This window comes from Aythya marila (genome assembly GCF_965140915.1).
Source record: "Aythya marila genome assembly, chromosome: 18".
NCBI classification, from domain to species: domain Eukaryota; kingdom Metazoa; phylum Chordata; class Aves; order Anseriformes; family Anatidae; genus Aythya; species Aythya marila.
In genome coordinates, this window is record NC_139059.1 from 789,347 (window position 1) to 803,944 (window position 14,598).

At 51.7% G+C, this 14,598-nt stretch overlaps 1 protein-coding gene across 8 annotated transcripts in view; it reads right to left on the reverse strand.

Moving 5' to 3' along the window:
- The window catches only part of TBC1D16 (TBC1 domain family member 16), a 31,842-nt gene extending 17,477 nt beyond the window's left edge, over nt 1–14,365 (reverse strand). For 2 of the 8 annotated variants that reach the window (XM_082775127.1, XM_082775120.1), the window contains exons 1-4: nt 14,190–14,236; nt 12,792–13,012; nt 7,773–8,008; nt 6,119–6,746 (exon numbers count right to left, since the gene is read on the reverse strand). In XM_082775127.1, coding sequence (XP_082631253.1) covers nt 6,119–6,746; nt 7,773–7,950 — 806 coding nt within the window. In that variant the 5' untranslated portion in view covers nt 7,951–8,008; nt 12,792–13,012; nt 14,190–14,236. Of the gene's footprint in view, nt 1–6,118; nt 6,747–7,772; nt 8,009–11,926; nt 11,948–12,628; nt 12,673–12,791; nt 13,013–14,189; nt 14,253–14,344 lie in introns of those variants that run through there. The other 6 variants (XM_082775121.1, XM_082775122.1, XM_082775125.1 and 3 more) reach the window with 6 other exon arrangements.
- Between the last annotated feature and the right edge of the window lie 233 nt (nt 14,366–14,598).

Sequence of the window (14,598 nt, forward strand, 5' to 3'; positions counted from 1 at the left end):
GATGCCATCAATAAGTAACAGCAGCAACGCGGGGACACCCTGGGAACAGGCTGCGGGGCTCGGTGCCTCCCCGAGCCAGCAGCCGCCGCTCTCGGCTCGGCCCCGGCCTCTCGCCCGGTGCCGCCGCCAGGCCCCGAGCCAGGCCCCGGCCGCCAGCCCTCAGGCCCCGGCCCCGCGGCCGATCGGCGCCCGCCCCCTGGCGGCCTCGCAGCGCCCAGCCCGGCCCGAGGAGGCAGCCCCGAGGCTCCCCCCGGCCCCCAGCCCCCGGCCCCCAGCCCCCGGCCCCGGGGGTCTCGGCTCCTGCCTGCCCCGTGCCGGAGCCCCGCAGCCTTCGGGGGCCGCTCCGGGCCAAGCCGCCCCCTCCCTCCATAGCAGCGAGCTGAGGGAACCTCCGTCTTCAGCCCGGTCGCTGCCTGTTCCTCAATTAAAACCCGAAATAAATAGCTGCACAATCCCTCTAGCTGTAACTCTAGCTCTCCAGTTAGCTGTCACTATTTTCTTCCCCAGAAAGCTGGCAGCCAACCAACGGAGGAGAAAAAAAACAAACCTGCCATAATTAATGTTCTTGCTGTTCAAATATTTATATAAAGCAAGATAGAGCCGTATGCCTCCGCAATCTCTTGGATCTGTCCAACCTCCTCAGCTCTGCAGCCGGTAAGGACTTGAATGGATTACCCGGTGCGCTGACAGCCAGCAGCCAAGGCAGGCTGTCCTCCCACATCCCAGCTCGGTGGCCCTGAAATTCCCCCCTTGCACAGGGCTTGAGCCTGCCCCCACAGATCCAGGGAAGAAGGATTTGGGGATATTCCTGCTGGGCAGTGGTTTGGGTATGAATGGAATGAGGTACTTCAGCGCTACATCACCGATCAATCGCCCTAACCCAGGGCCTGAGTGAGGGGTAGAGTGGCATTCCCTGTGCTCATCCCCGAGGCTGAAGTCATCAGAAGTAAGACAGCATGACACAAGGTGCTGCACGGCCCTACAGGAGGTGTTGAAGTCACTGACCAATTCCCCTGGTCCTAAGAACATAATCACCTCTGTTACGACAGCGATGAATTCCCAGCCTCTTGATGACTCCAGAGCTCCTGCCAGCTCACGCTAATTTCAGCTCATTTCCCCTGTAATGCTGCCTCCCGTTTATTCTGCAGAGGTCTGAAAAGCACAAAGGTGAGCTGCCAAAACAACATGATGCAACACCGCCCGCTCTGTCACCACCCGCTCCTGCAGCTGCTGCCACCCTCCGCAGCTCTGCGCCTCCGCTCCCTCCTGAGGAGGTAATTTATTGATTAGCTCCCTGGGAAGAGGCTGAACAACAGGATGTGCAACACATCTGCAGAAATTGCATCAAGTGCACCAAAGGGCTTTCTTCTTGTGGCATGTGCTTTGCCTAAACTCTCTGTAATAGTTGTTCATGTGAATTCATGTCAGCTTAGGAGCATGAGAACCATGCCACAGTTTAGCTCCGTTACGAAGAGGTTTCATTACTTTTGCTACTAGCTACTAAAACGATCCCCTTCTTATGAAAGACATTTGCTCCTTGAATCAGGGATAGGCCTACTGGCACCCGTGACCACGCTGCCCACGTTGCTCTTTGCTTCTACTCATTTCTTGCAGCAACAGCCATGGAGCACGGGCTGGTGGCCGCTCCATCACCGTGGCTGTGCTGGCACAGCTCCAGCTGTGGCTCATTCATCTCCCAGGCCCTGACCACAGACTGACGCCCCAGCCTCTGGTCAGTGAAGCACACTGGTGCCAGCATTTGTCCTCTTCGGCGTTTTTGTATGGTAACAAATCAGGTAACAAGTGTGGTTTGCTGCTGCAGTGAAATGCCTTTTGCAGCTCTACCGCCCACTGCTAGGGAAAGCTCCTGTTAACCAGAGATCACAAAAAATTAAAACCATCACTTCCAGAGCACTAAGTGCTTCAGCAGCCGATTGCTATAGATCTGATGTCACGGCCAGTTAAAATAACTTCAGAAGTACTGGTTGAAAGACACTGTATAGGTGTCAGATGCTATTTGGTCACCAGGATGTAACGAAAGGCTTTTAGTTTCACTTTACTGATGGGGAAATGGACGCCGAGTAATTTAGCAGGGCAGCAACAAACCTATGCTGGGTATGGAGTCCTGTTGTCCTCAATTAGCGCCCTTCAGATCATGGCAAATGTTTCCTGACGGGCAACATAGCAAAAAATAAGTGATAAGGGAGAATGAAAGAGAAAAAAAATTTTACTTCCAGTGTCCCTCCTTTCCTACACAAATGCAGCCTGTGCAAAGCCGCTACCATTGCGGCCATTTCCCGTGTTAGCTACCTGCCCACAGGAACCACGGTGCTGGAACTGACAAAGACACAAAAGCCAAGAGAGCAAAGCCACAGTTCCACGAGAGCAGAGTGCACGGTCCAGAAACGCCAGGCTCATCTACACAGAGAAGCAAGAATGTGCAGGCTGGTGATGCGACATTCCCTCCGCTCTTAGCCTTAGGAACTGGGTAAGTGGAGGGAAAGCATTGATCGCTGCTTGGGAGCCCTGGCAGCCTTTCAAACTGGGAAGCAAAGAGAAAAAAAAATTAACAATGGATATGTTTTTATTTCCTTATGTTCTAAAAAGCGAGTTGTTGACTTAACATGACTGACTCATTGTGCAGCCTGAACGCTTCCAAGCCTGTGCCCCCCTCCTCCCTTGCCGTCCCTGCCTTGCACACACCGGCACCCTCCTCAAGCTCCCTCCTACTGCCAGGCCATCCCCGATAGTGCTCCGAGGGTGCTCCACGAGGCAGGTTCAGGAGGACAGATGGACTCATGGACACACAGAGGTCTGGGCACGTAGCTGAGCCATGCCCATCTTGATCTCAGCTGATCCAAGCCTAAACGTACATCCCGATTCTTCCCCAGCATCACCTTTTTCCATTCCTGACCGCGTCTAACCACACAGAAAGGATGGCTGAACCAAAACACCCGTGCAATGTGTTGCCTCAGCTTTTGAAACAATCACAGAGAAAAGCAGAGTTCTCGTCCTAACAACTCCCCAAAGCCAAGGGAAATAACCAGAAACATTCGTTCCTCTTTGGAGGGAGGGGGCGGTGACCGGAGGGTAGGGAGGGAGAGGAGCTGAAACAAGCTGCCAGCAGCACAAACTTTGTTCGCACTCCAATTCTGCCTCAGATGGGAAGCTGCCAGCAGAGAAAAAAATAAATAAAAAAATAAAAAAAAATAAAAAAACCACCACCCTTAAGAAACAAGGAAGCTGTTTCCAAGCTGGTAGTGACTTCTGAAACAGCAGCCCCTGCCCCCTAAAAAGCTGGGATGAACGCAGGAAATCAGAGCATGCTTTTTGACAAGATTTTTGCAGGGTATTCTACACAAAATCTGACTCCAACAGTTTGTAAGCAGCACATGGATCCGCAGATATCATGCACGGGGCTCTATAGGGAAGAACAAACTGGCACAAAAAAATGGACACAGTGGACAAAAGCCTTTCAAGTCTGAAGTCCCAAACAATGAAAGGTCTGTTTTATTAATCTGCTGCAAATGAGGAGTGCCACATCCACTGTAACAGGCTCCCAGACTGCTGCCAGGGGAGGTTAAAATTATATATATAAATAAATAAGTGAAAAAGAGGAAGAGCAGCCTCCTGCGACCATCGGCGGTGCATTTTGAAGGCAGCCACTGCAGCGCTGCAGCCGCCAGCAGCAGCCGGGCAGAGCCGGCAGAGGGCTCGCCCGAGCTGGGCTGGGAAGGCAGCAGGGAAGGGCTGCAGGCAGGAGATGCAGCGAGCTGCATTTCCTTCCCTCCCTGCAGCTGCCAGCAGCTCAGGGCATCCGTGCTGCCAAATGGCAAAACCGCAGCGTTCCTTGCCTCCCAACGCCGCGCGCCCTCAAGGTCAAGGGCCCGGATGCTGCACGTGGCCTCGTGGCTGGGATCTCCTGAGAGGAGCTCGAGCTCCTGGTCTTCAGCAGCTGGGAAAGGATTCCAAGCACATCCCTTGGTAGCCCTCCTGCTAACCACTACAGCGGGGATAACGATCCCCTGCCCAGCGTGTGGGATGGACCCGGCCGCAGAGGAGGCCACAGCCTCCCTCCCACACACGGCGAGAGGGAGGAACAGTCCTCCGTTAGGAAGCTTATTGCTGGAACTCTGAAGCGTTCACAGAAGCACTTTAATTGTGTTTTATTTACAAAAAAAAGTCAACTACCCTTTATACTATAGGTCAGTATCACAACTGCCTTGCAATACACTCCTTGGCAATGAGTGTATGACTAAGAACACAGATATTATCACCAAAAAGTGAAAGGAATAGGAGCTTCTCTGAGTTAATTCAAAACATTATCCTGACTGATGATCACTTACAAAAGTTCAGATTGCAATACTTTTTTAAAAAAATAATCAGCTTTTTTTTTTTTCTTACAGTGGGAGAAGCAGGTCAAACATGCTCAGTGTCAGTGTTGCTTCAAGGAAAAAAAATGTTTCTTAAACAAACCAAGGTGTTGGTGGCAATGGATCTTACAGCTTTCTGTTTTTAAAACCAAGGCCGACACAATGTGCTCCAAAGGCGCATGCAACTAAAGGTTCAACCACCCAAAAGTAGCCCAGAGCTAGAATAAAATTTGAATCAGAAAACACACCTAGGAGCAAACAGAAGCAAAACTGCAAAATGTATTTCCCTGAGTCAATCAGCCCACAAAGAATGGAAGAAGAAAATAAGGACAGTTCATAGAAAAGATATTTAAACACTCAAAGACCTCTCTCAAATTTTTCAAGGTATGTTTGATAACATTTGTCTAGTGTTCCCAAAGTCTTATAACAATCCTATCCACAGTTTTTATTTATTTATTTATTTATTTTTTTAAAAAAAGACCGACACCACACTTTGCAGGCTAAAAGGGATGCTTTCAAACTGATGATGCTCAACACAATTTGGAAACCAGACGCCCCACGTGAGCACGCTGCAGCTGCTTGCGATGCTGTTCTGCAGCCTGGGAGAGCTGCGATGGGACGGGATGGGACAGGACAACGCTGCTCAAACCGCTGCCCACCCAGCCCCAGACACCCTGCAGGCTTGCAGCTCATTTTAAGCATGCTGCTAGGACACGTACCAAATGCAAAGCTAGTAAGATTTCTGAGAATGATTGCACTGAAGTGTTTTAAAATACTCAGAAAGAGGTAAATCAGTTACAATACCTCCTTCACAAGCCTCTGACTGGCACCCCCTGGCTTTGCGATTAGCCCGTAGAATAGAGGCAAAACCTCTTCCAGTGTCAAGTTTCCATGCAGACAACGTTGCTGATACACACAAAGGAGAACTTGTTTTTCCTAATTTCAGGTGTAGCTTCAAAGTTCAGCTCCATCCTTAAGATCAGCCCTACAGTGCTTCATAAACACACGTGTCCTCTCCAAGATGGAACCGAGTGACACGCTCCAGAGCCCACAGACCAGAAAGCCAGAAACACTGCGGATCAGTACAGTAAGTAATACTGTAAGTAATAAGGTGCATTATGATGAATTTCTGCTTTGCCAAGATGCCCTCTTTCCCCTTCATGGAGCTTACTGCAGATACCATTGAGAAGCGTTGATATTTTGATATACCAGTGTTGCCTAAAATATCCAGGTTGAATATGTCAGAATTAATATTTCTGTCGTAAGTGGGACCTTGTTGTGAGCACCAGCACAACAAGCTACCACACGCAGACTCGGTGTCACCACAGTGCCTTACAGATAGCCGAGGCTCGCAGGAAGTCAAACAGACGCTTTGATGTGGCTCTCCACAAGAAGCAACTAGCACATCTCCTCAGCAGAGCCAATTAGACCAACAAAGGACCGTTCTAATTTAGTAATGCTGCTGCCAGGGCTGAAGACAGTTCATCTGAAAGACCCACACATGCACAGCCCTGCGCGATGGACAAGGCGAAGGTTCACCGAGCAGAAGCAGGACCAGCCAACAAGCAATTTCCTGTAAATTACACAGGTGTCGTAGTAGAGGAGGAATTAAAGCAAGTCTGAAGCCAGACACGGCGTTCAGCTCAATGCCAGTGTCAAACTTCTCCATTTCCTCCAGCATCCCCAGGCTCAGCAGCCAGCACCCGAACTATTCACCCAGAAACTGGAGTAAAGGATGAACTCACCTGCTTTCATTATCCAGAAATACTGAACTACTGCTTTTCCCAAGGGCTTCGCTAATGGGAGAGAGGCAGAACGGGGAAGAGAAGGCATCAGAATCAGAGTCAAAAGTACTGTCCCTGCTCACATCATCAGCAGACAGCTCCAAGGAGCCCTCATCCTCCCCCAGCTCCGGCCTGCAGTCCAGACCTTCCTCCGTCCCCTCCACCGACAGCTCCGACCTGTTCTGCTCGTCCTGAGAACTGATTGTCGAGAGGATTCCTGAGTCACTGTGGGCAGGCTGCGGGGAGCTGCGGGCGCCGTCTGCGGCCGGGCAGCACTGGGACAGCTTCTCCCCTTCCGAAGAAGGGGAACTGATGTAAGCCCCATCTTTTACGAGCTGCGATGCAGTCAAGATGTCTTCTTTCAGGATCACTGCCCCTTTCTGCTCGGGGGGAGAAGCCTGCTGGACAATGCCGAAACCCTGAGTGTGGCGACCACGCTTGCGGGGAGCTTTCCGGACAGGGGAGCTCTCGGGAGTGATGTAGCGCAGGGCTTCTTCATCCTGCCTCTGAATGCGGGAGTTTGGGACCCAGGCGAGGATAAGCGTGGTGCCGAGCAGCTCATCCTTCTCCATGTACAAGCACAAATAGCCTTCAAGAGAGCAGAGCAGTTCTGTTAGAACGCACATTTATTCCTAAGAAACCGCTTAAGCCAGAAATCTGCTCTCCACCACTTCAGCACCATTACATTGGGGCAAAACAACCCCTTTTATTTACCAGAAGAGGATTTTGCTAAAGGAATTGTGGAGTTCTCAACATCATTCAGTATTTACAAATAACTTCAAGTCTACATATGGCTTTTGAATAGTCTAAATTCCCTCTGGCCTAAGTGAATGTAGAAATTACATACAATTCTTTCAACTTCCTGGACGGATTACTAATCAAGAGTAAATTCCGCAAGATGTTGCCACATGAAAAGCTTTTACTGTTTGTTAGTTAAACAATGTCAAGTGCCAGCTAAACATTTCTTTTTCAAGAATATTTACCTTCATATAGCCAAAGGGCTACAATTCTCATGGAAAGCCAATAGAAAAGAGTCACACGCACGAAAGGGGAAGCGTGGGTCAATGTTCACAGAATAATTAGTTTTGTGAAGTTAAGCCACTAGCCACGGCTCTCTTTGATGAGAACATGAAAGAGCACAGTAACAGAAGAGAAGAAAGGGACAGGGACAGTATTCATCTTCATTTACTCCAGTGCATGCAGCCACAATCAGGTTTTATTTTCCCTTTACCAGTGGGTGATGAGGCCACTCCAGCAATGACAGTTACAAGATGATACTTGGTTTCCCTGACCCATACACGTATTTGAAAGAGCAACAGAAGTTACTGCCCTCAAATGACAACTGTTCCTCTTCTGGCAACACAAAAGGATGTATTGAAACAGGTAAATCCACACTAGCCCAGAAGAGAAAGGAGGAACATCATCAATTTTTCTATTAAAAAGACAGCTGACGGATCAGCCTGTGGGGATGGCTTTCCTCAGGCCCCCATAAGACTGCTTTGCCCCGTACCCCACCAGCACCTCTTCATTCTTTAGAGCCCAAGACGTAGAAACTCCCCAGGAAAGAGAAAAAAAAAAAAAGGGTGAGCGGGCAGCGCCTGCAACTCGCCATCACCTGGATGGTGCTCCCCAATGCCTTGCAGCAGCTCAGGTGGGTGGACGCAGACATTGTTCTTGGAGTAGATAATCTCCCCGTCAAGTATGGAAGATGAACTGCTGCTGCCACCAGGATTCAGGGTCAGGAGGTCAGAAGCTTTAGAAGAGGCACGTCGGAGGAGTCGCCCCAGAGACATTGCCAAGGAAATGTTTCCATTATCTGTCAGCTTTAATCAGGAGCCCAATTCAGAAGATCTGTCAAGAAGGAGGAAAGAATAGCGTTAGAACAAATACAAGGATGGCACAGCATATGCCTACTGCTGTCTGAGAAGGAAGAAGTCTCCCATTGACAGCTGCGTCATTTCTACAACTCAAGCAAGAGAGATCCAGAGTCTAACATCACCTCTATATTTTAAAGATGCTAAAGTGCAGAATCCTGGGATGTTTTTCTTGGCTGTGAAGGAGAAAAAAACACCACCACAAAACACATTTTAATAGTTACTGCGGGGAAGAAACAGAAAAATAATGCTTGTCACTGAAAATTGCCCATTAAGGGAATAGCTCCGAGGTGCAGAGCTGCCCCATGTATCACTGTCCTGGGGATGTCAAAGAGAATCAGAGTACACCCTAGAGGATTCCTTCAGCACAGAGTAACTACTGCACAGCCACAAGAACACTAAATGTGGGGCTGCTGCTTCATCCACAGCACAGTAACCAGTGATCTCCAAGTGAACGTTAATTAAAACACGCTCATCTGGTGCTTACCGATTTTTAGCATAATCCTGCTGGGGGGTTTGGAGGATTTTTTTAAATTTTATTTATTTATTTTTTTGAGTGCTGAGGGTTAAAAAGGGCTCTTTTGCCACTTATCTCTGAAAAAGCTATGTTCAACAGAGCAGGCAGACTCCAGTAATTCAGTAATTGAGCATGCCAACTCAAGGCATAGTTCATCTATCAATAGTAGTAACTTTTGCTATCTGTAGCATTCAACCCCCAGCTAACCACCCAGTAAGCTTTGTACACAAATGAGAAATGCTCTTCATCGGGGCAGACGAGGAGCTCTACAGTGAATCCCGAGGGGTCCCTCAAGCCACAAACTATTTAGCAGATGAATCAGGAAGACGACTTGATGTGGAGGAAGGGCAGGTGGGTCTCGCACAAAGCAGCACCGCAGGTAGCCCAACGCAAGGCAAAGCAGAGCGGGCTCTACCTCCTGCTCCCACCCCCAGCTGGGGAGCACAGCGTCAGCAGCGCTGCTGTTTCTGTTCTGCCAAAAGTACACGAGGAGAAGAAACATCTCCTCTTGTTCCTCTGGATTTGCAGGGCCTTGCTTGCTAGTGAACGGGCCGGCCTGACCTAGCAGGCGCTGCACACAGCTGCGGCACGCGGAGATCAGCGCTGCGCGTTCCTCCGGACGAGTCGCACGCCACGGTCCGCAGAGCACGAGGGCAGCCAGGAAGAGAAAGAAAAGCAGACAGGCTCGGACTTGTTCTGTCAGGGGCAATGTGCACAGCAAATATTTAGGGGTGAAAGGCAAGCTCTGTTTAACGCTGGATAGCTCTGATTTCTTTAAACCCGGTTTTAACAATATCTCCGGATAAACAAGGAAGGGAGGAGGCAGGGAGAGCAAACGGAAACCAGCACTTCCCAAAACGCAGAGTGAAAACTGCAGGGGAGGAAAACAGCTGTCCCAGTTCGGATTGGGTTTTGCATACAGAAGACAGCAATGGAGACCACTGAGTAGTTGACAGAACCTTCATGAAAGGACAAGGTCCTGGTTTATCTGGCACTTGCTACATTCGTCAGGTTGGACCACAGCAGGAACAGTTTTTGCTTTTCAGTATTCGCTGGAACTTGATGGAGAAGCCTCAACCCTGTACTGCGTTCATCATGTGTTTAAGAGAAGAGATTTACTTTGCAAGTCCTACACGCCACTGTCTCCTTCCAGCACCAAACACAACGTGTATGTTCACGCCTCAGCCCTGAGAAACAAACATGGAGGGAGCCATGTGCTCGGTCTTGTCCAGACAATCAAAAAAATACAGTAATGTTTCATGCTGTAGGTCGTATCTTGGAGAAAGTTATTAGCTACAGAACGAGTCACCTTTCCTCTTATTGCACCCTGCAAGAATACAACCAGTAAACTCTGCTGCAATTCCTCCTTCCTACCACCACGTTACAACACACCATTTCGACACTGCTGAGGGAGTCCGAAGCAGTGATGTGGAGCAACCTGCATGGCACTGGGGGCCCTGCACCTCCCAGGCACCTGAGGAGGTCATCACAGGAGCTCTTACTGCGTTTCGTAGGCAGCACAGTCTGCCCATCTCTGCTCCCCTGCCGCCAAAGCTGAAACCAGCCCGAATATCCAGACCTTTAACTACGCCAGCAATTTCATCTGAACTCTAAAAAGGCAAAACCTGCCTAAGCAAGGAAGGAAAGTGGTATCAAGGTGCTGCAGCTGTTGACCAGGAAATGCTTACTTAGAAAACACAAGTGAGCTTTTCCTGCTAAGGACAGCAGATGGAGATGCAGGCACGAAACAAGAGCTTGTATGATGGCCTGCTGCAGCTCTCCAGGGGTGCTCAGGAATGCAGGAAGAAGTAAAGAGCTTCTCTGCCAAGAGAGGCAACATTTAATTAGCTTTTACCTTGTACAGAAAGAACAAAGCAACAGGTAAAGATCAAAAGCTGCTCCCTGGAAAGCAGGAGGAATTTGAAGGTAAATATCCCTTTGATCCTGCAGAACACCTGTTGCTTCAGCACTGCCCTGATGTGCAGGTGGAAGGCGCTGCAGGTACACACACACGTAAGCAGGTTGGAAAGAGGAAAAAAAAAGCCAGGAGGTCCAGAATACGGCACCTTGCCAGTATGGAAATTTAACGTGTTACATTTGTCTTCCCTGCAGAAGAGCTATCCATCAGAGATCAAACAGAAGTCCACTACGATGCTGCAAACAGCCAGACTTCCTGGGATATATGAATTCCATCAGCATGACTCAAATTAATCCTTCCACCATCGCCACAGGCTAGGGAATTCTGTCTAGCTTTGGTCACGACATTAAAGGAGATCAAATGCAAGTCACTGGACAGTTTCAGAAGAGTGACAGGAGCAATCTGGGGCATGGAAATAGATTGACAAGGAAAGATAAAAGGGGAATGCATTAAAAATCTTCGTACACCTGAATTGTCACTGCCAAAGGAGGGAAGAGCTGTCTATGGAGGATAGGAGAGGTAGTAAGGCAACTTGACTAAACGAAACATTCCTTGCCCCAGTCTTTCTCACAGCAGGGAGATAACGGTGTACCTGGATAAAGCAACCTGAAGAAACCATTTACATCACTGGGGGTTTCAGAAACAGTGTTCAGAAACAGATAGCCACGAGGCACTATTCAGGCAGTCAGTCCTAGCTAGGACGAGCTGATGGACTGCACCTCTGAGGGTCACCTAGTCTCCTTGTGCAACCCCACAACTCTGAAACACAGCCTGTGACTCTGCCTCTCCTTTCCCTGAGCTCACGCACCACACACCAGCAAGTACCAAACCCTCCCAATCTGCAGGGTTTCCTCCATACTGAGCCCTCTCCCATGCGGGACAGCGCCTGCATGCAGGGTCCACAGGGCCTGGGTTGTGAGAAGCAGGTGCTGCCACTGCCTCTTGTATGGCTTGGGAGGCAGGCAGGGACTCTGCCCTACAGCTAAGTCAGCATGAAATTCACGCTGTTAAAAACATACTTTACATATTAATTTTCTATTTATCCCCGATCTGAAGGGATTCTTTTCAATGTGGCAGAGCCAACCCAGTTCTCCAGAAGCTGAAGCACTGAATTAGCTGATCAGCTCTTGCTCGGTGCCAATATTTATTAAGCACATATACATTCTCTTCTCCCACACATCAACTGTTGTCACTAAAATCCTTGCTACAGCTAGCAAGTCTGTTCTCACAGCCCCTGGCTGCTCTCCCAGTCGGTGCCAGCACTTCTCAGCTACACGAGATCTCAGAAACGCGCTGGGCAGCCAGCTCCTGAAGTCACCCCGATGCCCTCTTCACAAGAGCCTGACCAGTTCCAGCCAGCAGCATCTCAAGTAGCGCTGGCTTCTTGCCTCGCTTGGAAATGCCCTTCCCCTTCTCATAAACAGCAAAATCCTGTTTGGCTTGGCAGATTGCACCCTCACCTTGGCAGACGCTGCCGGACCAAATGTTGCTGCCTCCGGTTGCACAGGATTCCTGTCTCTGGGAAAGGAGGGCAACGCAGGGCTCCTGCCCGGGCTGACACCGGCTCCAGCGCATTACTCATGGGCTGCGCAGTGTGCACGGACACTGGAGTGAAGCCACAAAGCTCCTCTCACAAAAAGCTTTGCCTAGGGGGGCTGTGCTCCAGGGAGGGCTGCAGCCTAAAAGTCACAATGCCAGCCGGACACTGTGTCTGGCAGCAGACCTCGTGGCTCCCAGGGCAAATTTTCTTTGCAAGAGTTTGATAAATTTACAAGCAAAATAAGCCAAACTAGAGGGCTCTTGAAGTGAAACATGTGACCCACAGCATGTCTGGACACAAAGAAGAAACGAGAGCTGTCAAAATCACCACCAAATTTGAGCTTGAAACACCATAAAAAAGAAAAGCGCAGCAGGCGTTTCCCCCTCCCCCCTTCTTTTCTCTTAGTATCTTGCATTTAATTTCACACATTAAAGGGATACAGATTCACTGCACAGCAGAGGTCTCAAAACCCGCAGAAGTTGCTGCTTCCTCCTCACGTTGGGAAGAGCAAATGCTAAGCTTGCATTTCTGGCAACCCGCAGCTGAAGCGCTGGGAGTCAGGGCTCAGCAGCTCGCCAGCCCTCTTCAGGGCTTTCTGCACACCCCTCGGCTGGGCACTCACTTGATCAGCACTCCTCTAGGTATACACGAGAGCAGTTGCAGCGACCTTCCCTTTGTATTGGAATACCTCTACATTAGGAAAAAAAAAAAATGCTTTCAAAACTGCCAGCTATTAGCTAGAGCTATTTAGGATGACCTAGCCAAATCAAGGAAAAAATGTTTACCGCAGGGAGCCACTCTGAAGTCATCCCGTTTCACAGGGAGAATTATGTAGGTCACCAAAAACTCTTTCATTTCTGACCTGCAGGTGCAGCCGTGTGGCACGCCGAGTGCAGAGCAAAGGGAAAAGTAACAGCAGCCACCAGCGCAGGCTGAGATCCCGACGCTCACGGTACTCGGCTTCCAGTCACTTCAGTGGAGCAGATTTTGCTCAGATGCATCTCAGCTGAGAAGGTAAAAAAAAAAAAAAAAAAAAAAGGGACAGCAGACTAAATACCGCAAGTTGTGACTCAGAGATAAAAAGGGAAATGAAATACGATCATTGGAGCCTGCTGGCTGCTCCCAGCCACACCTGCTTAGGCATAAAAAAAGCAAACAAAAAGCTTTCCGCTCCTCCAGCGCTAAAAGTCAAACTGTGACATACGCTGTAGTGCGAGGAGCTTATTTGCGCCATATGTCCCCGTGTCCAGAGATTAACCATCATTTCATATTACTTAAGCGCAGCAGCTAACGCTTTAATGGCTTTTTATTTACTATGCCCTGTAGCCACGGCCTGATAACTCTCGCCGCACTAAACGCCCAAAGAGCAGCTAAAGGATCCCCGGAGCCCTGTTTGACAGACAGCCTGACAAAGTAATTGCAAAGATTTTTCTCCCCCCCCCCCCCAATACACCACAAAGGCTGCTAACTCTGCACATCCCACAAAGGCTGGGAGAAGCGGCCACCACGAACTTCCACGGCTGCAGCCCGGTTATCACCAGGCTGAGGACCAGCTCCAGAAGCCCCGGGCAGCGGCCGCCCCTCACGATTTTTCCGTTTTCTCTCGGATTTCTCCTTTTTATCGCCTCCCCCCCACCACACCGATGAATAACCCGGCACCTCTACGGGCAGAGCCGGGAGGGGATGGGGATGGGGATGGGGGGGGGGTCACAGCCCCCACCGGCAGCACCCGGCCCCTGCCCGGGGAGCCCCCAGGCTGGGTGGGCAGCGAGGGGGGGGCTCGAGCGGGGCCGGACCGGACCGGGGGGGGCTCGGAGGGGTCCTGGGGGGTCCGGGGGGGGCGCTCCGGGACTCGGGGGGGGTCCGGGGGTTGGGGGGAGGGGGGGAGAGGGGCAGGAGGGGAGACAAAGAGCGGGGGTGCGGAGCGGAGCGGGGGGAGCACCGGGGGGCACCGGGGGACCCCTGCACCCACCCCCCAACGGGGCCAGCACCGGGCCCGGCCGCCCCCAGCCCCGTTTGGTCCCGGCAGAGCCGAGCCCGGGGTGGGAGGGCACGGACCCGGCTCGTGTCCGCGTGTCGGGGCGGGGACACCGTCCCCGTCCCCGTCCCCATTACCCCCGGGGACCCACCGGGGACCCCCCCGGTCCCCGCCCCCTCCCCTCCCGGTCCCGTCCCGCACCCACCGGGTCCTGCGCGGGGCCCGCCGGCCGCCTCCTGCCGCCACGGCCCGCCGGGGTGTGCCCGCCCCGCCCCGCCCCGCCCCGCCCGGTGCCGGCCCCGCCCTCTGAGGAGCTCCGGGAACGGCCGAACCCCTCCCCCCCCCCCCCGGTGCCGTTACCTGCGGCGGGGCCGGGCCCGGAGGCGGCCCCCCCCCCGCCGCTCCGCAGTGGTGCGGCCCGAGGCACCCCCCCCACATACACACACACACCCCTTCCCCCCCCCCTCCCGGCTGGGGTGCAGTGGTGCGGCCCGCCGCCGTCACGTGACCGGGTGTTGACGCGTTGCCTGGCAACGGGAAGATGGCGGAGCCGGCGGTGAGTGCGGGCCCGGCCCCGCCGCGGGGCTCGGCCTGAGGGCGGCGGGGGGAGCCCG